General features: G+C 46.9%; 1 protein-coding gene across 1 annotated transcript; it reads right to left on the reverse strand.

Annotated features, from left to right (window-relative positions):
* Positions 1-15,296: 15,296 nt before the first annotated feature.
* On the reverse strand, positions 15,297-16,791 carry cenpx (centromere protein X). The gene is made up of 5 exons (XM_052519623.1): positions 16,674-16,791; positions 16,294-16,345; positions 16,096-16,149; positions 15,738-15,826; positions 15,297-15,632 (listed from the first exon to the last, which is right to left on the reverse strand). Exons 1-5 carry the CDS (start codon positions 16,707-16,709, stop codon positions 15,618-15,620), a joined length of 246 nt encoding a protein of 81 aa, XP_052375583.1. The 5' UTR covers positions 16,710-16,791; the 3' UTR covers positions 15,297-15,617.
* Between the last annotated feature and the right edge of the window lie 6,542 nt (positions 16,792-23,333).

A 23,333-nucleotide genomic window follows, 5' to 3' on the forward strand; every position in this document is an offset into this window, starting at 1 on the left:
GCCCCTCTGCACCTTAACCATTAAAGCAGCCCCTCTGCACCTTAACCATTAAAGCAGCCCGTCTGCACCTTAACCATTAAAGCAGCCCTCTGCACCTTAACCATTAAAGCAGCCCCTCTGCACCTTAACCATTAAAGCAGCCCCTCTGCACCTTAACCATTAAAGCAGCCCGTCTGCACCTTAACCATTAAAGCAGCCCTCTGCACCTTAACCATTAAAGCAGCCCGTCTGCACCCATTAAAGCCATTAAAGCAGCCCGTCTGCACCCATTAAAGCAGCCCCTCATTAAAGCAGCCCGTCTGCACCTTAACCATTAAAGCAGCCCCTCTGCACCTTAACCATTAAAGCAGCCCCTCTGCACCTTAACCATTAAAGCAGCCCCTCTGCACCTTAACCATTAAAGCAGCCCCTCTGCACCTTAACCATTAAAGCAGCCCGTCTGCACCTTAACCATTAAAGCAGCCCGTCTGCACCTTAACCATTAAAGCAGCCCCTGCACCTTAACCATTAAAGCAGCCCGTCTGCACCTTAACCATTAAAGCAGCCCGTCTGCACCTTAACCATTAAAGCAGCCCGTCTGCACCTTAACCATTAAAGCAGCCCCTCTGCACCTTAACCATTAAAGCAGCCCCTCTGCACCTTAACCATTAAAGCAGCCCCTCTGCACCTTAACCATTAAAGCAGCCCGTCTGCACCTTAACCATTAAAGCAGCCCGTCTGCACCTTAACCATTAAAAAGCAGCCCGTCTGCACCTTAACCATTAAAGCAGCCCGTCTGCACCTTAACCATTAAAGCAGCCCTCTGCACCTTAACCATTAAAGCAGCCCCTCTGCACCTTAACCATTAAAGCAGCCCCTCTGCACCTTAACCATTAAAGCAGCCCTCTGCACCTTAACCATTAAAGCAGCCCGTCTGCACCTTAACCATTAAAGCAGCCCCTCTGCACCTTAACCATTAAAGCAGCCCCTCTGCACCTTAACCATTAAAGCAGCCCCTCTGCACCTTAACCATTAAAGCAGCCCCTCTGCACCTTAACCATTAAAGCAGCCCGTCTGCACCTTAACCATTAAAGCAGCCCCCCGTCTGCACCTTAACCATTAAAGCAGCCCGTCTGCACCTTAACCATTAAAGCAGCCCGTCTGCACCTTAACCATTAAAGCAGCCCCTCTGCACCTTAACCATTAAAGCAGCCCCTCTGCACCTTAACCATTAAAGCAGCCAACCATTAAAGCAGCCCCTCTGCACCTTAACCATTAAAGCAGCCCCTCTGCACCTTAACCATTAAAGCAGCCCCTCTGCACCTTAACCATTAAAGCAGCCCGTCTGCACCTTAACCATTAAAGCAGCCCCTCTGCACCTTAACCATTAAAGCAGCCCGTCTGCACCTTAACCATTAAAGCAGCCCCTCTGCACCTTAACCATTAAAGCAGCCCCTCTGCACCTTAACCATTAAAGCAGCCCCTGCACCTTAACCATTAAAGCAGCCCCTCTGCACCTTAACCATTAAAGCAGCCCCTCTGCACCTTAACCATTAAAGCAGCCCTCTCACCTTAACCATTAAAGCAGCCCCTCTGCACCTTAACCATTAAAGCAGCCCCTCTGCACCTTAACCATTAAAGCAGCCCCTCTGCACCTTAACCATTAAAGCAGCCCGTCTGCACCTTAACCATTAAAGCAGCCCCTCTGCACCTTAACCATTAAATTAAAGCAGCCCCTCTGCACCTTAACCATTAAAGCAGCCCGTCTGCACCTTAACCATTAAAGCAGCCCCTCTGCACCTTAACCATTAAAGCAGCCCCTCTGCACCTTAACCATTAAAGCAGCCCCTCTGCACCTTAACCATTAAAGCAGCCCCTCTGCACCTTAACCATTAAAGCAGCCTGTCTGCACCTTAACCATTAAAGCAGCCCCTCTGCACCTTAACCATTAAAGCAGCCCCTCTGCACCTTAACCATTAAAGCAGCCCGTCTGCACCTTAACCATTAAAGCAGCCCGTCTGCACCTTAACCATTAAAGCAGCCCGTCTGCACCTTAACCATTAAAGCAGCCCCTCTGCACCTTAACCATTAAAGCAGCCCCTCTGCACCTTAACCATTAAAGCAGCCCGTCTGCACCTTAACCATTAAAGCAGCCCGTCTGCACCTTAACCATTAAAGCAGCCCGTCTGCACCTTAACCATTAAAGCAGCCCGTCTGCACCTTAACCATTAAAGCAGCCCGTCTGCACCTTAACCATTAAAGCAGCCCGTCTGCACCTTAACCATTAAAGCAGCCCGTCTGCACCTTAACCATTAAAGCAGCCTGTCTGCACCTTAACCATTAAAGCAGCCCCTCTGCACCTTAACCATTAAAGCAGCCCGTCTGCACCTTAACCATTAAAGCAGCCTGTCTGCACCTTAACCATTAAAGCAGCCCGTCTGCACCTTAACCATTAAAGCAGCCCGTCTGCACCTTAACCATTAAAGCAGCCCGTCTGCACCTTAACCATTAAAGCAGCCCGTCTGCACCTTAACCATTAAAGCAGCCCGTCTGCACCTTAACCATTAAAGCAGCCCGTCTGCACCTTAACCATTAAAGCAGCCCGTCTGCACCTTAACCATTAAAGCAGCCCGTCTGCACCTTAACCATTAAAGCAGCCCGTCTGCACCTTAACCATTAAAGCAGCCCGTCTGCACCTTAACCATTAAAGCAGCCCGTCTGCACCTTAACCATTAAAGCAGCCCCTCTGCACCTTAACCATTAAAGCAGCCCCTCTGCACCTTAACCATTAAAGCAGCCCCTCTGCACCTTAACCATTAAAGCAGCCCCTCTGCACCTTAACCATTAAAGCAGCCCCTCTGCACCTTAACCATTAAAGCAGCCCCTCTGCACCTTAACCATTAAAGCAGCCCCTCTGCACCTTAACCATTAAAGCAGCCCGTCTGCACCTTAACCATTAAAGCAGCCCGTCTGCACCTTAACCATTAAAGCAGCCCGTCTGCACCTTAACCATTAAAGCAGCCCGTCTGCACCTTAACCATTAAAGCAGCCCTCTGCACCTTAACCATTAAAGCAGCCCTCTGCACCTTAACCATTAAAGCAGCCCCTCTGCACCTTAACCATTAAAGCAGCCCCTCTGCACCTTAACCATTAAAGCAGCCCGTCTGCACCTTAACCATTAAAGCAGCCCCTCTGCACCTTAACCATTAAAGCAGCCCGTCTGCACCTTAACCATTAAAGCAGCCCCTCTGCACCTTAACCATTAAAGCAGCCCCTCTGCACCTTAACCATTAAAGCAGCCCCTCTGCACCTTAACCATTAAAGCAGCCCCTCTGCACCTTAACCATTAAAGCAGCCCCTCTGCACCTTAACCATTAAAGCAGCCCCTCTGCACCTTAACCATTAAAGCAGCCCCTCTGCACCTTAACCATTAAAGCAGCCCTCTGCACCTTAACCATTAAAGCAGCCCCTCTGCACCTTAACCATTAAAGCAGCCCCTCTGCACCTTAACCATTAAAGCAGCCCCTCTGCACCTTAACCATTAAAGCAGCCCCTCTGCACCTTAACCATTAAAGCAGCCCCTCTGCACCTTAACCATTAAAGCAGCCCCTCTGCACCTTAACCATTAAAGCAGCCCTCTGCACCTTAACCATTAAAGCAGCCCCTCTGCACCTTAACCATTAAAGCAGCCCCTCTGCACCTTAACCATTAAAGCAGCCCCTCTGCACCTTAACCATTAAAGCAGCCCCTCTGCACCTTAACCATTAAAGCAGCCCTCTGCACCTTAACCATTAAAGCAGCCCTCTGCACCTTAACCATTAAAGCAGCCCCTCTGCACCTTAACCATTAAAACAGCCCCTCTGCACCTTAACCATTAAAGCAGCCCCTCTGCACCTTAACCATTAAAGCAGCCCCTCTGCACCTTAACCATTAAAGCAGCCCGTCTGCACCTTAACCATTAAAGCAGCCCCTCTGCACCTTAACCATTAAAGCAGCCCCTCTGCACCTTAACCATTAAAGCAGCCCCTCTGCACCTTAACCATTAAAACAGCCCCTCTGCACCTTAACCATTAAAGCAGCCCCTGCACCTTAACCATTAAAGCAGCCCCTCTGCACCTTAACCATTAAAGCAGCCCCTCTGCACCTTAACCATTAAAGCAGCCCCTCTGCACCTTAACCATTAAAGCAGCCCCTCTGCACCTTAACCATTAAAACAGCCCCTCTGCACCTTAACCATTAAAGCAGCCCCTGCACCTTAACCATTAAAGCAGCCCGTCTGCACCTTAACCATTAAAGCAGCCCCTCTGCACCTTAACCATTAAAGCAGCCCCTCTGCACCTTAACCATTAAAGCAGCCCGTCTGCACCTTAACCATTAAAACAGCCCCTCTGCACCTTAACCATTAAAGCAGCCCCTCTGCACCTTAACCATTAAAGCAGCCCGTCTGCACCTTAACCATTAAAGCAGCCCGTCTGCACCTTAACCATTAAAACAGCCCCTCTGCACCTTAACCATTAAAGCAGCCCCTCTGCACCTTAACCATTAAAGCAGCCCCTCTGCACCTTAACCATTAAAGCAGCCCCTCTGCACCTTAACCATTAAAGCAGCCCGTCTGCACCTTAACCATTAAAGCAGCCTGTCTGCACCTTAACCATTAAAGCAGCCCCTCTGCACCTTAACCATTAAAGCAGCCCCTCTGCACCTTAACCATTAAAGCAGCCCCTCTGCACCTTAACCATTAAAGCAGCCCGTCTGCACCTTAACCATTAAAGCAGCCCCTCTGCACCTTAACCATTAAAGCAGCCCGTCTGCACCTTAACCATTAAAGCAGCCCCTCTGCACCTTAACCATTAAAGCAGCCCCTCTGCACCTTAACCATTAAAGCAGCCCCTCTGCACCTTAACCATTAAAGCAGCCCCTCTGCACCTTAACCATTAAAGCAGCCCCTCTGCACCTTAACCATTAAAGCAGCCCCTCTGCACCTTAACCATTAAAGCAGCCCCTCTGCACCTTAACCATTAAAGCAGCCCCTCTGCACCTTAACCATTAAAGCAGCCCCTCTGCACCTTAACCATTAAAGCAGCCTGTCTGCACCTTAACCATTAAAGCAGCCCCTCTGCACCTTAACCATTAAAGCAGCCCCTCTGCACCTTAACCATTAAAGCAGCCCTCTGCACCTTAACCATTAAAGCAGCCCGTCTGCACCTTAACCATTAAAGCAGCCCCTCTGCACCTTAACCATTAAAGCAGCCCCTCTGCACCTTAACCATTAAAGCAGCCCCTCTGCACCTTAACCATTAAAGCAGCCCCTCTGCACCTTAACCATTAAAGCAGCCCGTCTGCACCTTAACCATTAAAGTCTGCACCTTAACCATTAAAGCAGCCTGTCTGCACCTTAACCATTAAAGCAGCCCCTCTGCACCTTAACCATTAAAGCAGCCCCTCTGCACCTTAACCATTAAAGCAGCCTGTCTGCACCTTAACCATTAAAGCAGCCCGTCTGCACCTTAACCATTAAAGCAGCCCGTCTGCACCTTAACCATTAAAGCAGCCCGTCTGCACCTTAACCATTAAAGCAGCCCGTCTGCACCTTAACCATTAAAGCAGCCCGTCTGCACCTTAACCATTAAAGCAGCCCGTCTGCACCTTAACCATTAAAGCAGCCCGTCTGCACCTTAACCATTAAAACAGCCCGTCTGCACCTTAACCATTAAAGCAGCCCGTCTGCACCTTAACCATTAAAACAGCCCCTCTGCACCTTAACCATTAAAGCAGCCCGTCTGCACCTTAACCATTAAAGCAGCCCCTCTGCACCTTAACCATTAAAGCAGCCCCTCTGCACCTTAACCATTAAAGCAGCCCCTCTGCACCTTAACCATTAAAGCAGCCCCTCTGCACCTTAACCATTAAAGCAGCCCCTCTGCACCTTAACCATTAAAGCAGCCCCTGCACCTTAACCATTAAAGCAGCCCGTCTGCACCTTAACCATTAAAGCAGCCCCTCTGCACCTTAACCATTAAAGCAGCCCTCTCTGCACCTTAACCATTAAAGCAGCCCTCTGCACCTTAACCATTAAAGCAGCCCGTCTGCACCTTAACCATTAAAGCAGCCCCTCTGCACCTTAACCATTAAAGCAGCCCCTCTGCACCTTAACCATTAAAGCAGCCCCTCTGCACCTTAACCATTAAAGCAGCCCCTCTGCACCTTAACCATTAAAGCAGCCCCTCTGCACCTTAACCATTAAAGCAGCCCCTCTGCACCTTAACCATTAAAGCAGCCCCTCTGCACCTTAACCATTAAAGCAGCCCCTCTGCACCTTAACCATTAAAGCAGCCCCTCTGCACCTTAACCATTAAAGCAGCCCCTCTGCACCTTAACCATTAAAGCAGCCCCTCTGCACCTTAACCATTAAAGCAGCCCCTCTGCACCTTAACCATTAAAGCAGCCCCTCTGCACCTTAACCATTAAAGCAGCCCCTCTGCACCTTAACCATTAAAGCAGCCCCTCTGCACCTTAACCATTAAAGCAGCCCCTCTGCACCTTAACCATTAAAGCAGCCCCTCTGCAACCATAACCATTAAAGCAGCCCCTCTGCACCTTAACCATTAAAGCAGCCCGTCTGCACCTTAACCATTAAAGCAGCCCCTCTGCACCTTAACCATTAAAGCAGCCCCTCTGCACCTTAACCATTAAAGCAGCCCCTCTGCACCTTAACCATTAAAGCAGCCCCTCTGCACCTTAACCATTAAAGCAGCCCCTCTGCACCTTAACCATTAAAGCAGCCCCTCTGCACCTTAACCATTAAAGCAGCCCCTCTGCACCTTAACCATTAAAGCAGCCCCTCTGCACCTTAACCATTAAAGCAGCCCCTCTGCACCTTAACCATTAAAGCAGCCCCTCTGCACCTTAACCATTAAAGCAGCCCCTCTGCACCTTAACCATTAAAGCAGCCCCTCTGCACCTTAACCATTAAAGCAGCCCGTCTGCACCTTAACCATTAAAGCAGCCCGTCTGCACCTTAACCATTAAAGCAGCCCCTCTGCACCTTAACCATTAAAGCAGCCCCTCTGCACCTTAACCATTAAAGCAGCCCCTCTGCACCTTAACCATTAAAGCAGCCCCTCTGCACCTTAACCATTAAAGCAGCCCCTCTCCTTAACCATTAAAGCAGCCCCTCTGCACCTTAACCATTAAAGCAGCCCCTCTGCACCTTAACCATTAAAGCAGCCCCTCTGCACCTTAACCATTAAAGCAGCCTGTCTGCACCTTAACCATTAAAGCAGCCCCTCTGCACCTTAACCATTAAAGCAGCCCCTCTGCACCTTAACCATTAAAGCAGCCCCTCTGCACCTTAACCATTAAAGCAGCCCGTCTGCACCTTAACCATTAAAGCAGCCCCTCTGCACCTTAACCATTAAAGCAGCCCCTCTGCACCTTAACCATTAAAGCAGCCCCTCTGCACCTTAACCATTAAAGCAGCCCCTCTGCACCTTAACCATTAAAGCAGCCCCTCTGCACCTTAACCATTAAAGCAGCCCGTCTGCACCTTAACCATTAAAGCAGCCCCTCTGCACCTTAACCATTAAAGCAGCCCCTCTGCACCTTAACCATTAAAGCAGCCCCTCTGCACCTTAACCATTAAAGCAGCCCCTCTGCACCTTAACCATTAAAGCAGCCCCTCTGCACCTTAACCATTAAAGCAGCCCCTCTGCACCTTAACCATTAAAGCAGCCCCTCTGCACCTTAACCATTAAAGCAGCCCCTCTGCACCTTAACCATTAAAGCAGCCTGTCTGCACCTTAACCATTAAAGCAGCCCCTGCTGCACCTTAACCATTAAAGCAGCCCCTCTGCACCTTAACCATTAAAGCAGCCCCTCTGCACCTTAACCATTAAAGCAGCCCGTCTGCACCTTAACCATTAAAGCAGCCCTCTGCACCTTAACCATTAAAGCAGCCCCTCTGCACCTTAACCATTAAAGCAGCCCCTCTGCACCTTAACCATTAAAGCAGCCCCTCTGCACCTTAACCATTAAAGCAGCCCGTCTGCACCTTAACCATTAAAGCAGCCCCTCTGCACCTTAACCATTAAAGCAGCCCCTCTGCACCTTAACCATTAAAGCAGCCCCTCTGCACCTTAACCATTAAAGCAGCCCGTCTGCACCTTAACCATTAAAGCAGCCCTCTGCACCTTAACCATTAAAGCAGCCCGTCTGCACCTTAACCATTAAAGCAGCCCGTCTGCACCTTAACCATTAAAGCAGCCCGTCTGCACCTTAACCATTAAAGCAGCCCGTCTGCACCTTAACCATTAAAGCAGCCCTCTGCACCTTAACCATTAAAGCAGCCCGTCTGCACCTTAACCATTAAAGCAGCCCCTCTGCACCTTAACCATTAAAGCAGCCCCTCTGCACCTTAACCATTAAAGCAGCCCCTCTGCACCTTAACCATTAAAGCAGCCCCTCTGCACCTTAACCATTAAAGCAGCCCCTCTGCACCTTAACCATTAAAGCAGCCCCTCTGCACCTTAACCATTAAAGCAGCCCCTCTGCACCTTAACCATTAAAGCAGCCCCTCTGCACCTTAACCATTAAAGCAGCCCCTCTGCACCTTAACCATTAAAGCAGCCCCTCTGCACCTTAACCATTAAAGCAGCCCCTCTGCACCTTAACCATTAAAGCAGCCTGTCTGCACCTTAACCATTAAAGCAGCCCCTCTGCACCTTAACCATTAAAGCAGCCTGTCTGCACCTTAACCATTAAAGCAGCCCCTCTGCACCTTAACCATTAAAGCAGCCCTCTGCACCTTAACCATTAAAGCAGCCCTGCACCTTAACCATTAAAGCAGCCCCTCTGCACCTTAACCATTAAAGCAGCCCCTCTGCACCTTAACCATTAAAGCAGCCCCTCTGCACCTTAACCATTAAAGCAGCCCCTCTGCACCTTAACCATTAAAACAGCCCCTCTGCACCTTAACCATTAAAGCAGCCCCTCTGCACCTTAACCATTAAAGCAGCCCCTCTGCACCTTAACCATTAAAGCAGCCCCTCTGCACCTTAACCATTAAAGCAGCCCCTCTGCACCTTAACCATTAAAGCAGCCCCTCTGCACCTTAACCATTAAAGCAGCCCCTCTGCACCTTAACCATTAAAGCAGCCCCTCTGCAAACCATTAAAGCAGCCCCTCTGCACCTTAACCATTAAAGCAGCCCCTCTGCACCTTAACCATTAAAGCAGCCCCTCTGCACCTTAACCATTAAAGCAGCCCCTCTGCACCTTAACCATTAAAGCAGCCCTCTGCACCTTAACCATTAAAGCAGCCCCTCTGCACCTTAACCATTAAAGCAGCCCCTCTGCACCTTAACCATTAAAGCAGCCCCTCTGCACCTTAACCATTAAAGCAGCCCCTCTGCACCTTAACCATTAAAGCAGCCCCTCTGCACCTTAACCATTAAAGCAGCCCCTCTGCACCTTAACCATTAAAGCAGCCCCTCTGCACCTTAACCATTAAAGCACCCCTCTGCACCTTAACCATTAAAGCAGCCCCTCTGCACCTTAACCATTAAAGCAGCCCCTCTGCACCTTAACCATTAAAGCAGCCCCTCTGCACCTTAACCATTAAAGCAGCCCCTCTGCACCTTAACCATTAAAGCAGCCCCTCTGCACCTTAACCATTAAAGCAGCCCCTCTGCACCTTAACCATTAAAGCAGCCCCTCTGCACCTTAACCATTAAAGCAGCCCCTCTGCACCTTAACCATTAAAGCAGCCCCTCTGCACCTTAACCATTAAAGCAGCCCCTCTGCACCTTAACCATTAAAGCAGCCCCTCTGCACCTTAACCATTAAAGCAGCCTGTCTGCACCTTAACCATTAAAACAGCCCCTCTGCACCTTAACCATTAAAGCAGCCCGTCTGCACCTTAACCATTAAAGCAGCCCCTCTGCACCTTAACCATTAAAGCAGCCCCTCTGCACCTTAACCATTAAAGCAGCCCCTCTGCACCTTAACCATTAAAGCAGCCCGTCTGCACCTTAACCATTAAAACAGCCCCTCTGCACCTTAACCATTAAAGCAGCCCCTCTGCACCTTAACCATTAAAGCAGCCCGTCTGCACCTTAACCATTAAAGCAGCCCTCTGCACCTTAACCATTAAAGCAGCCCCTCTGCACCTTAACCATTAAAGCAGCCCCTCTGCACCTTAACCATTAAAGCAGCCCTCTGCACCTTAACCATTAAAGCAGCCCCTCTGCACCTTAACCATTAAAGCAGCCCGTCTGCACCTTAACCATTAAAGCAGCCCCTCTGCACCTTAACCATTAAAGCAGCCCCTCTGCACCTTAACCATTAAAGCAGCCCCTCTGCACCTTAACCATTAAAGCAGCCCCTCTGCACCTTAACCATTAAAGCAGCCCCTCTGCACCTTAACCATTAAAGCAGCCCCTCTGCACCTTAACCATTAAAACAGCCCCTCTGCACCTTAACCATTAAAGCAGCCCCTCTGCACCTTAACCATTAAAGCAGCCTGTCTGCACCTTAACCATTAAAGCATCCCCTCTGCACCTTAACCATTAAAACAGCCCCTCTGCACCTTAACCATTAAAGCAGCCCCTCTGCACCTTAACCATTAAAGCAGCCCGTCTGCACCTTAACCATTAAAGCAGCCTGTCTGCACCTTAACCATTAAAGCAGCCCCTCTGCACCTTAACCATTAAAGCAGCCCCTCTGCACCTTAACCATTAAAGCAGCCTGTCTGCACCTTAACCATTAAAGCAGCCCGTCTGCACCTTAACCATTAAAGCAGCCCGTCTGCACCTTAACCATTAAAGCAGCCCCTCTGCACCTTAACCATTAAAGCAGCCCCTCTGCACCTTAACCATTAAAGCAGCCCGTCTGCACCTTAACCATTAAAGCAGCCCCTCTGCACCTTAACCATTAAAGCAGCCCGTCTGCACCTTAACCATTAAAGCAGCCCGTCTGCACCTTAACCATTAAAGCAGCCCGTCTGCACCTTAACCATTAAAGCAGCCCGTCTGCACCTTAACCATTAAAGCAGCCCGTCTGCACCTTAACCATTAAAGCAGCCTGTCTGCACCTTAACCATTAAAGCAGCCCCTCTGCACCTTAACCATTAAAGCAGCCTGTCTGCACCTTAACCATTAAAGCAGCCCCTCTGCACCTTAACCATTAAAGCAGCCCCTCTGCACCTTAACCATTAAAGCAGCCTGTCTGCACCTTAACCATTAAAGCAGCCCCTCTGCACCTTAACCATTAAAGCAGCCTGTCTGCACCTTAACCATTAAAGCAGCCCCTCTGCACCTTAACCATTAAAGCAGCCCCTCTGCACCTTAACCATTAAAGCAGCCTGTCTGCACCTTAACCATTAAAGCAGCCCCTCTGCACCTTAACCATTAAAGCAGCCTGTCTGCACCTTAACCATTAAAGCAGCCCCTCTGCACCTTAACCATTAAAGCAGCCCCTCTGCACCTTAACCATTAAAGCAGCCCCTCTGCACCTTAACCATTAAAGCAGCCCCTCTGCACCTTAACCATTAAAGCAGCCTGTCTGCACCTTAACCATTAAAGCAGCCCCTCTGCACCTTAACCATTAAAGCAGCCTGTCTGCACCTTAACCATTAAAGCAGCCCCTCTGCACCTTAACCATTAAAGCAGCCCCTCTGCACCTTAACCATTAAAACAGCCCCTCTGCACCTTAACCATTAAAGCAGCCCCTCTGCACCTTAACCATTAAAGCAGCCCCTCTGCACCTTAACCATTAAAGCAGCCCCTCTGCACCTTAACCATTAAAGCAGCCCCTCTGCACCTTAACCATTAAAGCAGCCCCTCTGCACCTTAACCATTAAAGCAGCCCCTCTGCACCTTAACCATTAAAGCAGCCCCTCTGCACCTTAACCATTAAAGCAGCCCCTCTGCACCTTAACCATTAAAGCAGCCCCTCTGCACCTTAACCATTAAAGCAGCCCTCTGCACCTTAACCATTAAAGCAGCCCCTCTGCACCTTAACCATTAAAGCAGCCCCTCTGCACCTTAACCATTAAAGCAGCCCCTCTGCACCTTAACCATTAAAGCAGCCCCTCTGCACCTTAACCATTAAAGCAGCCCCTCTGCACCTTAACCATTAAAGCAGCCCCTCTGCACCTTAACCATTAAAGCAGCCCCTCTGCACCTTAACCATTAAAACAGCCCCTCTGCACCTTAACCATTAAAGCAGCCCCTCTGCACCTTAACCATTAAAGCAGCCCCTCTGCACCTTAACCATTAAAGCAGCCCCTCTGCACCTTAACCATTAAAGCAGCCCCTCTGCACCTTAACCATTAAAGCAGCCCCTCTGCACCTTAACCATTAAAGCAGCCCCTCTGCACCTTAACCATTAAAGCAGCCCCTCTGCACCTTAACCATTAAAGCAGCCCCTCTGCACCTTAACCATTAAAGCAGCCTGTCTGCACCTTAACCATTAAAACAGCCCCTCTGCACCTTAACCATTAAAGCAGCCCGTCTGCACCTTAACCATTAAAGCAGCCCCTCTGCACCTTAAACATTAAAGCAGCCCCTCTGCACCTTAACCATTAAAGCAGCCCCTCTGCACCTTAACCATTAAAGCAGCCCGTCTGCACCTTAACCATTAAAACAGCCCCTCTGCACCTTAACCATTAAAGCAGCCCCTCTGCACCTTAACCATTAAAGCAGCCCCTCTGCACCTTAACCATTAAAGCAGCCCCTCTGCACCTTAACCATTAAAGCAGCCCCTCTGCACCTTAACCATTAAAGCAGCCCCTCTGCACCTTAACCATTAAAGCAGCCCGTCTGCACCTTAACCATTAAAGCAGCCCCTCTGCACCTTAACCATTAAAGCAGCCCCTCTGCACCTTAACCATTAAAGCAGCCCCTCTGCACCTTAACCATTAAAGCAGCCCCTCTGCACCTTAACCATTAAAGCAGCCCCTCTGCACCTTAACCATTAAAGCAGCCCCTCTGCACCTTAACCATTAAAGCAGCCCCTCTGCACCTTAACCATTAAAGCAGCCCCTCTGCACCTTAACCATTAAAGCAGCCCCTCTGCACCTTAACCATTAAAGCAGCCTGTCTGCACCTTAACCATTAAAGCAGCCCGTCTGCACCTTAACCATTAAAGCAGCCCCTCTGCACCTTAACCATTAAAGCAGCCTGTCTGCACCTTAACCATTAAAGCAGCCCGTCTGCACCTTAACCATTAAAGCAGCTTGTCTGCACCTTAACCATTAAAGCAGCCCCTCTGCACCTTAACCATTAAAGCAGCCCGTCTGCACCTTAACCATTAAAGCAGCTTGTCTGCACCTTAACCATTAAAGCAGCCCCTCTGCACCTTAACCATTAAAGCAGCCCCTCTGCACCTTAACCATTAAAGCAGCCTGTCTGCACCTTAACCATTAAAGCAGCCTGTCTGCACCTTAACCATTAAAGCAGCCCCTCTGCACCTTAACCATTAAAGCAGCCCCTCTGCACCTTAACCATTAAAGCAGCCTGTCTGCACCTTAACCATTAAAGCAGCCCCTCTGCACCTTAACCATTAAAGCAGCCCCTCTGCACCTTAACCATTAAAGCAGCCCCTCTGCACCTTAACCATTAAAGCAGCCTGTCTGCACCTTAACCATTAAAGCAGCCCCTCTGCACCTTAACCATTAAAGCGGACCGTCTGCACCTTAACCATTAAAGCAGCTTGTCTGCACCTTAACCATTAAAGCAGCCCCTCTGCACCTTAACCATTAAAGCAGCCCCTCTGCACCTTAACCATTAAAGCAGCCTGTCTGCACCTTAACCATTAAAGCAGCCTGTCTGCACCTTAACCATTAAAGCAGCCCCTCTGCACCTTAACCATTAAAGCAGCCCCTCTGCACCTTAACCATTAAAGCAGCCTGTCTGCACCTTAACCATTAAAGCAGCCCCTCTGCACCTTAACCATTAAAGCAGCCCCTCTGCACCTTGACCATTAAAGCAGCCCCTCTGCACCTTAACCATTAAAGCAGCCTGTCTGCACCTTAACCATTAAAGCAGCCCCTCTGCACCTTAACCATTAAAGCAGCCCCTCTGCACCTTAACCATTAAAGCAGCCTGTCTGCACCTTAACCATTAAAGCAGCCCCTCTGCACCTTAACCATTAAAGCAGCCCCTCTGCACCTTAACCATTAAAGCAGCCTGTCTGCACCTTAACCATTAAAGCAGCCTGTCTGCACCTTAACCATTAAAGCAGCCCCTCTGCACCTTAACCATTAAAGCAGCCCCTCTGCACCTTAACCATTAAAGCAGCCTGTCTGCACCTTAACCATTAAAGCAGCCCCTCTGCACCTTAACCATTAAAGCAGCCCCTCTGCACCTTAACCATTAAAGCAGCCCCTCTGCACCTTAACCATTAAAGCAGCCCCTCTGCACCTTAACCATTAAAGCAGCCCGTCTGCACCTTAACCATTAAAGCAGCCCCTCTGCACCTTAACCATTAAAGCAGCCCCTCTGCACCTTAACCATTAAAGCAGCCCCTCTGCACCTTAACCATTAAAGCAGCCTGTCTGCACCTTAACCATTAAAGCAGCCCCTCTGCACCTTAACCATTAAAGCAGCCCCTCTGCACCTTAACCATTAAAGCAGCCCCTCTGCACCTTAACCATTAAAGCAGCCCCTCTGCACCTTAACCATTAAAGCAGCCCCTCTGCACCTTAACCATTAAAGCAGCCCCTCTGCACCTTAACCATTAAAGCAGCCCCTCTGCACCTTAACCATTAAAGCAGCCCCTCTGCACCTTAACCATTAAAGCAGCCCCTCTGCACCTTAACCATTAAAGCAGCCTGTCTGCACCTTAACCATTAAAGCAGCCCGTCTGCACCTTAACCATTAAAGCAGCCCGTCTGCACCTTAACCATTAAAGCAGCCCGTCTGCACCTTAACCATTAAAGCAGCCCGTCTGCACCTTAACCATTAAAGCAGCCCGTCTGCACCTTAACCATTAAAGCAGCCCCTCTGCACCTTAACCATTAAAGCAGCCCCTCTGCACCTTAACCATTGTATAATTTCAATACAAAGTGAGTCCCAATAAGGTCACCATATATGTTTTATGGTCAAACACCAGATCCTCCCCCAATGCTGCTGGAGTACTGGGTGTGAATTCCTATCACACAACTGATTACAATAAAGCGCTTTTAGGTTTACAATACATGTTTCCCAAGAAAATAGGTGTCAGACTGATGTAATAAATGTTAAAAAAGCACGCAACAACTTATTAGTTAGCAATGGTTTCAAATTATTTCAAATAACAAACGGAGGCAAAACCACAGAGCAAAATGTACAGAGTTCATTAGAGACCGTGTGCAATGTAACTGAAATAAAGGACTAATTACAATATAATATCCTACATGGGCTGAATGTACGACCGGTGGAAGGGATCCCTCCCTCTCTCCAACCAAGGTGCATGAATTAAGAAGTAGATTCAGACACTCTTGGAGGCCAATAAAAGTAAATAAAGTGTTTATTTACATTTACAAACAAAACAGAAGCATTTTTCTTTATTTCCATTGTCCTCCAAGAGTTGGTCAATCTCTCGAATTCTGAATTGAGGACTGGATGGGTCTCTGGCGCCATCTTCTGGCCTGAAGTCATACTAGAAATCCAACAGCTGGGGAAGAAATGAAATATGTTATGACTGTTGATTCTTATACTGTCATTCCTTGACAATAATAAGAGAGGATATTTAATAGAATTCATGGGTATATTTACACACCAGTTGAGGCAGGATCTTCTCAAAGTGTTCTATGTCCATTCTGTCACAGTCCTCTGCCTCAGCCTGTTTTATCGTTCTTTGTGCAGCTTCTGAGAAACAAAGAGTCAGGGTCTGTATTCCTAAAGCAACTCGGAGTAAAGACTGCTGATCTAGGCACAGTTTTGCATTCAGCATTTTAGATCATAATGAATACAATTATATGGATAGGGGACACATCTGATCTAAGATGCTTTACGAATCCTGGCCCTGATATCTTCATCTCATATTGAAGTTATATAAACACCATCATCTCAGCCTGTATAAACACCTCCATTGATTTCCATGTACATTACAGCCACAATCAATCGTTTGAACTTACCTTGAACAAACACATGTAGCATCTCTGCCATAAGAAGGACAGCATCGGCACCGACTTGAGAAAAACAAAGAAACAAAGGTCAAATTGCGACGACTTAGTTAACAGCCTACAACTGCTGCTTCATTTGACTAAACATGATCAGGTCCAACTCCTTTCCAGGATAGTTACATTAAACAACTCCACTAGCTAGCAACTCGCCTTTAGTTTTCTCGTCCTTGAAGAAGCTTGACAGGAGTTTGCTTACCGTCTCCTAAAAAGAAAGAGAAAACCCATGATTCTGAATAACAGTATGCACGACAACAGTACGTTAAAGTTACTGTAGTGAACTGCTTCCAAAAACAACTGCCAGTGTTGTCAGAAGTATCCAGTAGGCTGATGATTTAGCGCGCTACCCCGCTGAATTAGCTTCATACAGTCTGCTCAGTCTAATTTGAAAATGAGGCTTGTGATCTTGATTTAGTTACAAAATGAGGCTTGTGATCTTGATTTAGTTACAAAATGAGGCTTGTGATCTTGCTATAGTCGAAATTGTGACTCACAACATATAACAATTAATAGTATTGGCTACTTTCTCTTACCTTTTTGAATGTGATTTCCGCGCTGCTTTCCGCCATTTTCAGTTTTTGTCGATCAACGCGCTCTCAGCAGTGATTGGTTGCATCGAGGCCGTGATTATTTACGTAAAACGCATCGCGCAACGCTTCTATTCCAAAGGAAAAATAGTACCAAATAGAAATGTGGAAAATAGTAAATGTCTTAAGAAAATGTGTGTGCTTGCTAGTTTAAAGTGCATTTACAGTTTTAACAGATGAAACTATCCAAGCAGAAGAAATCTCCTTCAACCAAACTCAATATCACTTTTGAAATACAATAAATAGCCTATTTTTATTTATTTTTATAAATAGCCTATTAACTTTTCGACAAGTTAACAAATGACATGTTGGATTAACGTCTCCAACTCAAGCAACAATAAAAGTTAAAGTGCTATTAGTGGCTCAGATGGAACTATCCATGCAGTAGACACATCTCTTTTACATGTTGATATGTGGTTGCCTTGTCAACCAAACACAATTCAATAATACTTTTGTAATACAGTAAAGAGCCTAAAGTTAAGGCTATCTTCCAAACTAATGTAACAATAAACCTTAAATGAGTAACACACCCATAGTTATTGTAACTATACATTTCTTCTTATGTAATCATATAAAGCGTGCAGGTTGAAGATAGCATACATACAGTAAGTAGTAGGTCGTTGAAGGTTTGTGAAAATCTTCACAAACGTGAAAAAAATCTGTGGAAATTTCAAATGGCATTGATCATGTGTACTTTTAATGTCATTTAACTGCAATCCAGGTCATTTGGTTCTGCTAATAAATGAAGCACAGTGATAACACATTAATCTGTTGTATAAATAAACAAAATATCATTGTATTCCCATTTGAACTTTGCTGTGGTTTTAAATGGTTGAAAGCTCAGTGATAGATATTTGGGTGACAACTAAACCAAAAATCAAACATTGTTTTTCCATTGGAATTTTGTTGTGCTTTTAGATGGTTGAAAGCAGTGATACAACATTGGAAATTCAACCCATTTTTAGCTGTCTTTTTGAGTGGGCAATCGCATTGATTAACGTCTCAACCCAATACTACCCAATTATCCACATTGAAAATATGTGGTGATACCAGTGAGATACAGAGGTGAGTGTGTTTCAGTGTGTGTGTGTGTGTTACAGCAGCGGTTTTACCAGGTAGGTGTGACAGGGTTTGAATTTTATGTTTGCCCTTGACACCTCTTCTGACAGGTGAACCTTGTAGTGAAAGATCTTCATATCCACCTTCAGAGACACAGAAAAGTCACAGGGTTAGAGAAGAGAGAAAGAAAAGATGAGAGAGAGAGAGAGAGAGAGAGAGAGAGAGAGAGAGAGAGAGAGAGAGAGAGAGAGAGAGAGAGGAGAGAGAGAGAGAGAGAGAGAGAGAGAGAGAGAGAGAGAGAGAGAGAGAGAGAGAGAGAGAGAGGAGGCGAGGGATGGTTGAGTTTCATTTTACAGCCACTAGGGGGTACAATGTCTCTCCTCCTGTAAAGTCATAAAATAATCCACAAGACAGCTTTCCCAAGGACAACCAGTCAGATAAACATGCTGTATTAGAGGTAGGGAATTACACTGGCCAAAGAGATCACAGCAATCACAGCCACCAATTATCATACACCATCTAAAATATACACAGGAATCTAATTGTTTCTTGTTGTATTTGTTGCAAATTCATCAACTCAAAGTTCTCTCAAAGTCCAAACTATTTTTGTATGTAGCCTAGTTTTAATGTAGGCCCATGAAGCACTGTTGGCCGACTGGTAAGATATTTTGAGGATATTATAGCCTAGTGAAAATGGAATTCATTAGCTAATAACCCGCTAATTGTGTTGACTGGTGAATATCCCATGCATGTTGCGCTAAACAACCAGACAAGCAAATGACTGCTATAGTGGAGTTTCAGCACCATGGATAGAGGTCAATCAATTCCCCGCTAATCTGACTACAGTTAGACCTGTGCTCTCGCTTTTATCAATAAATGTCTATTTCCTATTGTAGAGGAGAGTGGGGTAAGTCGAGCAACTTTTTTTGCATTCAGCATCACCCCATCAAGGGAAACAGTATTCTTTCTAACGAATATATTTGCATATTTTTCAGGATGATGAGTATCCCTGGAAATAATCAGAATTCATGTAAATATTACAGTTTTGAAAACATAGCTTGTTAAAAAAAACTTCTCATGGCACAAAATACCCCTTACCCAGGGAAAATTGAGCTGCGGGACAGGGTAAATTAAGCTGCTTACTTGGTGAAAATCTGTTTTTAGGACACAATGTAAAAACGGAGCGCTGGAGCTCATCTGAGCGGTTGGGTTCTGTTTGATGTCATATTGATATGTTAAATAAATGTGTAATTCATGATTCGGTCAAACCTACACATGAACCTGTTTTTAATTTGTTTTGTTTATTGTATATTAGCTGTGTTCTCCTTCACTTTAACCAGGCTACAAGTAGAACATCTTGAATGATTAAGGTTTTATACTAATGGTGAAGGAGAAATAAAACACGTAAACTGTTATAGACTTGTTTATTTAGCCACTCAACCCAAACTTTAACAACCTGTATGTGTGTTAGGCAGAGCACCCCATGCTCTTTAACAACCTGTATGTGTGTTAGGCAGAGCACCCCATGCTCTTTAACAACCTGTATGTGTGTTAGGCAGAGCACCCCATGCTCTTTAACAACCTGTATGTGTGTTAGGCAGAGCACCCCATGCTCTTTAACAACCTGTATGTGTGTTAGGCAGAGCACCCCATGCTCTTTAACAACCTGTATGTGTGTTAGGCAGAGCACCCCATGCTCTTTAACAACCTGTATGTGTGTTAGGCAGAGCACCCCATGCTCTTTAACAACCTGTATGTGTGTTAGGCAGAGCACCCCATGCTCTTTAACAACCTGTATGTGTGTTAGGCAGAGCACCCCATGCTCTTTAACAACCTGTATGTGTGTTAGGCAGAGCACCCCATGCTCTTTAACAACCTGTATGTGTGTTAGGCAGAGCACCCCATGCTCTTTAACAACCTGTATGTGTGTTAGGCAGAGCACCCCATGCTCTTTAACAACCTGTATGTGTGTTAGGCAGAGCACCCCATGCTCTTTAACAACCTGTATGTGTGTTAGGCAGAGCACCCCCTGTATGCTCTTTAACAACCTGTATGTGTGTTAGGCAGAGCACCCCATGCTCTTTAACAACCTGTATGTGTGTTAGGCAGAGCACCCCATGCTCTTTAACAACCTGTATGTGTGTTAGGCAGAGCACCCCATGCTCTTTAACAACCTGTATGTGTGTTAGGCAGAGCACCCCATGCTCTTTAACAACCTGTATGTGTGTTAGGCAGAGCACCCCATGCTCTTTAACAACCTGTATGTGTGTTAGGCAGAGCACCCCATGCTCTTTAACAACCTGTATGTGTGTTAGGCAGAGCACCCCATGCTCTTTAACAACCTGTATGTGTGTTAGGCAGAGCACCCCATGCTCTTTAACAACCTGTATGTGTGTTAGGCAGAGCACCCCATGCTCTTTAACAACCTGTATGTGTGTTAGGCAGAGCACCCCATGCTCTTTAACAACCTGTATGTGTGTTAGGCAGAGCACCCCATGCTCTTTAACAACCTGTATGTGTGTTAGGCAGAGCACCCCATGCTCTTTAACAACCTGTATGTGTGTTAGGCAGAGCACCCCATGCTCTTTAACAACCTGTATGTGTGTTAGGCAGAGCACCCCATGCTCTTTAACAACCTGTATGTGTGTTAGGCAGAGCACCCCATGCTCTTTAACAACCTGTATGTGTGTTAGGTAGAGCACCCCATGCTCTTTAACAACCTGTATGTGTGTTAGGCAGAGCACCCCATGCTCTTTAACAACCTGTATGTGTGTTAGGTAGAGCACCCCATGCTCTTTAACAACCTGTATGTGTGTTAGGCAGAGCACCCCATGCTCTTTAACAACCTGTATGTGTGTTAGGCAGAGCACCCCATGCTCTTTAACAACCTGTATGTGTGTTAGGCAGAGCACCCCATGCTCTTTAACAACCTGTATGTGTGTTAGGCAGAGCACCCCATGCTCTTTAACAACCTGTATGTGTGTTAGGTAGAGCACCCCATGCTCTTTAACAACCTGTATGTGTGTTAGGCAGAGCACCCCATGCTCTTTAACAACCTGTATGTGTGTTAGGCAGAGCACCCCATGCTCTTTAACAACCTGTATGTGTGTTAGGCAGAGCACCCCATGCTCTTTAACAACCTGTATGTGTGTTAGGCAGAGCACCCCATGCTCTTTAACAACCTGTATGTGTGTTAGGTAGAGCACCCCATGCTCTTTAACAACCTGTATGTGTGTTAGGCAGAGCACCCCATGCTCTTTAACAACCTGTATGTGTGTTAGGCAGAGCACCCCATGCTCTTTAACAACCTGTATGTGTGTTAGGCAGAGCACCCCATGCTCTTTAACAACCTGTATGTGTGTTAGGCAGAGCACCCCATGCTCTTTAACAACCTGTATGTGTGTTAGGTAGAGCACCCCATGCTCTTTAACAACCTGTATGTGTGTTAGGCAGAGCACCCTGTATGTGTGTTAGGCATGCTCTTTAACAACCTGTATGTGTGTTAGGTAGAGCACCCCATGCTCTTTAACAACCTGTATGTGTGTTAGGCAGAGCACCCCATGCTCTTTAACAACCTGTATGTGTGTTAGGCAGAGCACCCCATGCTCTTTAACAACCTGTATGTGTGTTAGGTAGAGCACCCCATGCTCTTTAACAACCTGTATGTGTGTTAGGCAGAGCACCCCATGCTCTTTAACAACCTGTATGTGTGTTAGGCAGAGCACCCCATGCTCTTTAACAACCTGTATGTGTGTTAGGTAGAGCACCCCATGCTCTTTAACAACCTGTATGTGTGTTAGGCAGAGCACCCCATGCTCTTTAACAACCTGTATGTGTGTTAGGCAGAGCACCCCATGCTCTTTAACAACCTGTATGTGTGTTAGGTAGAGCAACCCCATGCTCTTTAACAACCTGTATGTGTGTTAGGCAGAGCACCCCATGCTCTTTAACAACCTGTATGTGTGTTAGGCAGAGCACCCCATGCTCTTTAACAACCTGTATGTGTGTTAGGTAGAGCACCCCATGCTCTTTAACAACCTGTATGTGTGTTAGGCAGAGCACCCCATGCTCTTTAACAACCTGTATGTGTGTTAGGTAGAGCACCCCATGCTCTTTAACAACCTGTATGTGTGTTAGGCAGAGCACCCCATGCTCTTTAACAACCTGTATGTGTGTTAGGCAGAGCACCCCATGCTCTTTAACAACCTGTATGTGTGTTAGGTAGAGCACCCCATGCTCTTTAACAACCTGTATGTGTGTTAGGTAGAGCACCCCATGCTCTTTAACAACCTGTATGTGTGTTAGGTAGAGCACCCCATGCTCTTTAACAACCTGTATGTGTGTTAGGCAGAGCACCCCATGCTCTTTAACAACCTGTATGTGTGTTAGGCAGAGCACCCCATGCTCTTTAACAACCTGTATGTGTGTCTTTAACAACCTAGGTTTAGGCAGAGCACCCCATGCTCTTTAACAACCTGTATGTGTGTTAGGCAGAGCACCCCATGCTCTTTAACAACCTGTATGTGTGTTAGGCAGAGCACCCCATGCTCTTTAACAACCTGTATGTGTGTTAGGCAGAGCACCCCATGCTCTTTAACAACCTGTATGTGTGTTAGGCAGAGCACCCCATGCTCTTTAACAACCTGTATGTGTGTTAGGTAGAGCACCCCATGCTCTTTAACAACCTGTATGTGTGTTAGGCAGAGCACCCCATGCTCTTTAACAACCTGTATGTGTGTTAGGCAGAGCACCCCATGCTCTTTAACAACCTGTATGTGTGTTAGGCAGAGCACCCCATGCTCTTTAACAACCTGTATGTGTGTTAGGCAGAGCACCCCATGCTCTTTAACAACCTGTATGTGTGTTAGGCAGAGCACCCCATGCTCTTTAACAACCTGTATGTGTGTTAGGCAGAGCACCCCATGCTCTTTAACAACCTGTATGTGTGTTAGGCAGAGCACCCCATGCTCTTTAACAACCTGTATGTGTGTTAGGTAGAGCACCCCATGCTCTTTAACAACCTGTATGTGTGTTAGGCAGAGCACCCCATGCTCTTTAACAACCTGTATGTGTGTTAGGTAGAGCACCCCATGCTCTTTAACAACCTGTATGTGTGTTAGGCAGAGCACCCCATGCTCTTTAACAACCTGTATGTGTGTTAGGCAGAGCACCCCATGCTCTTTAACAACCTGTATGTGTGTTAGGCAGAGCACCCCATGCTCTTTAACAACCTGTATGTGTGTTAGGCAGAGCTCCCCATGCTCTTTAACAACCTGTATGTGTGTTAGGTAGAGCACCCCATGCTCTTTAACAACCTGTATGTGTGTTAGGCAGAGCACCCCATGCTCTTTAACAACCTGTATGTGTGTTAGGTAGAGCACCCCATGCTCTTTAACAACCTGTATGTGTGTTAGGCAGAGCACCCCATGCTCTTTAACAACCTGTATGTGTGTTAGCCAGAGCACCCCATGCTCTTTAACAACCTGTATGTGTGTTAGGCAGAGCACCCCATGCTCTTTAACAACCTGTATGTGTGTTAGGCAGAGC

The sequence above is a fragment of the Oncorhynchus keta genome, chromosome 5, assembly GCF_023373465.1.
Source record: "Oncorhynchus keta strain PuntledgeMale-10-30-2019 chromosome 5, Oket_V2, whole genome shotgun sequence".
NCBI lineage: Eukaryota > Metazoa > Chordata > Actinopteri > Salmoniformes > Salmonidae > Oncorhynchus > Oncorhynchus keta.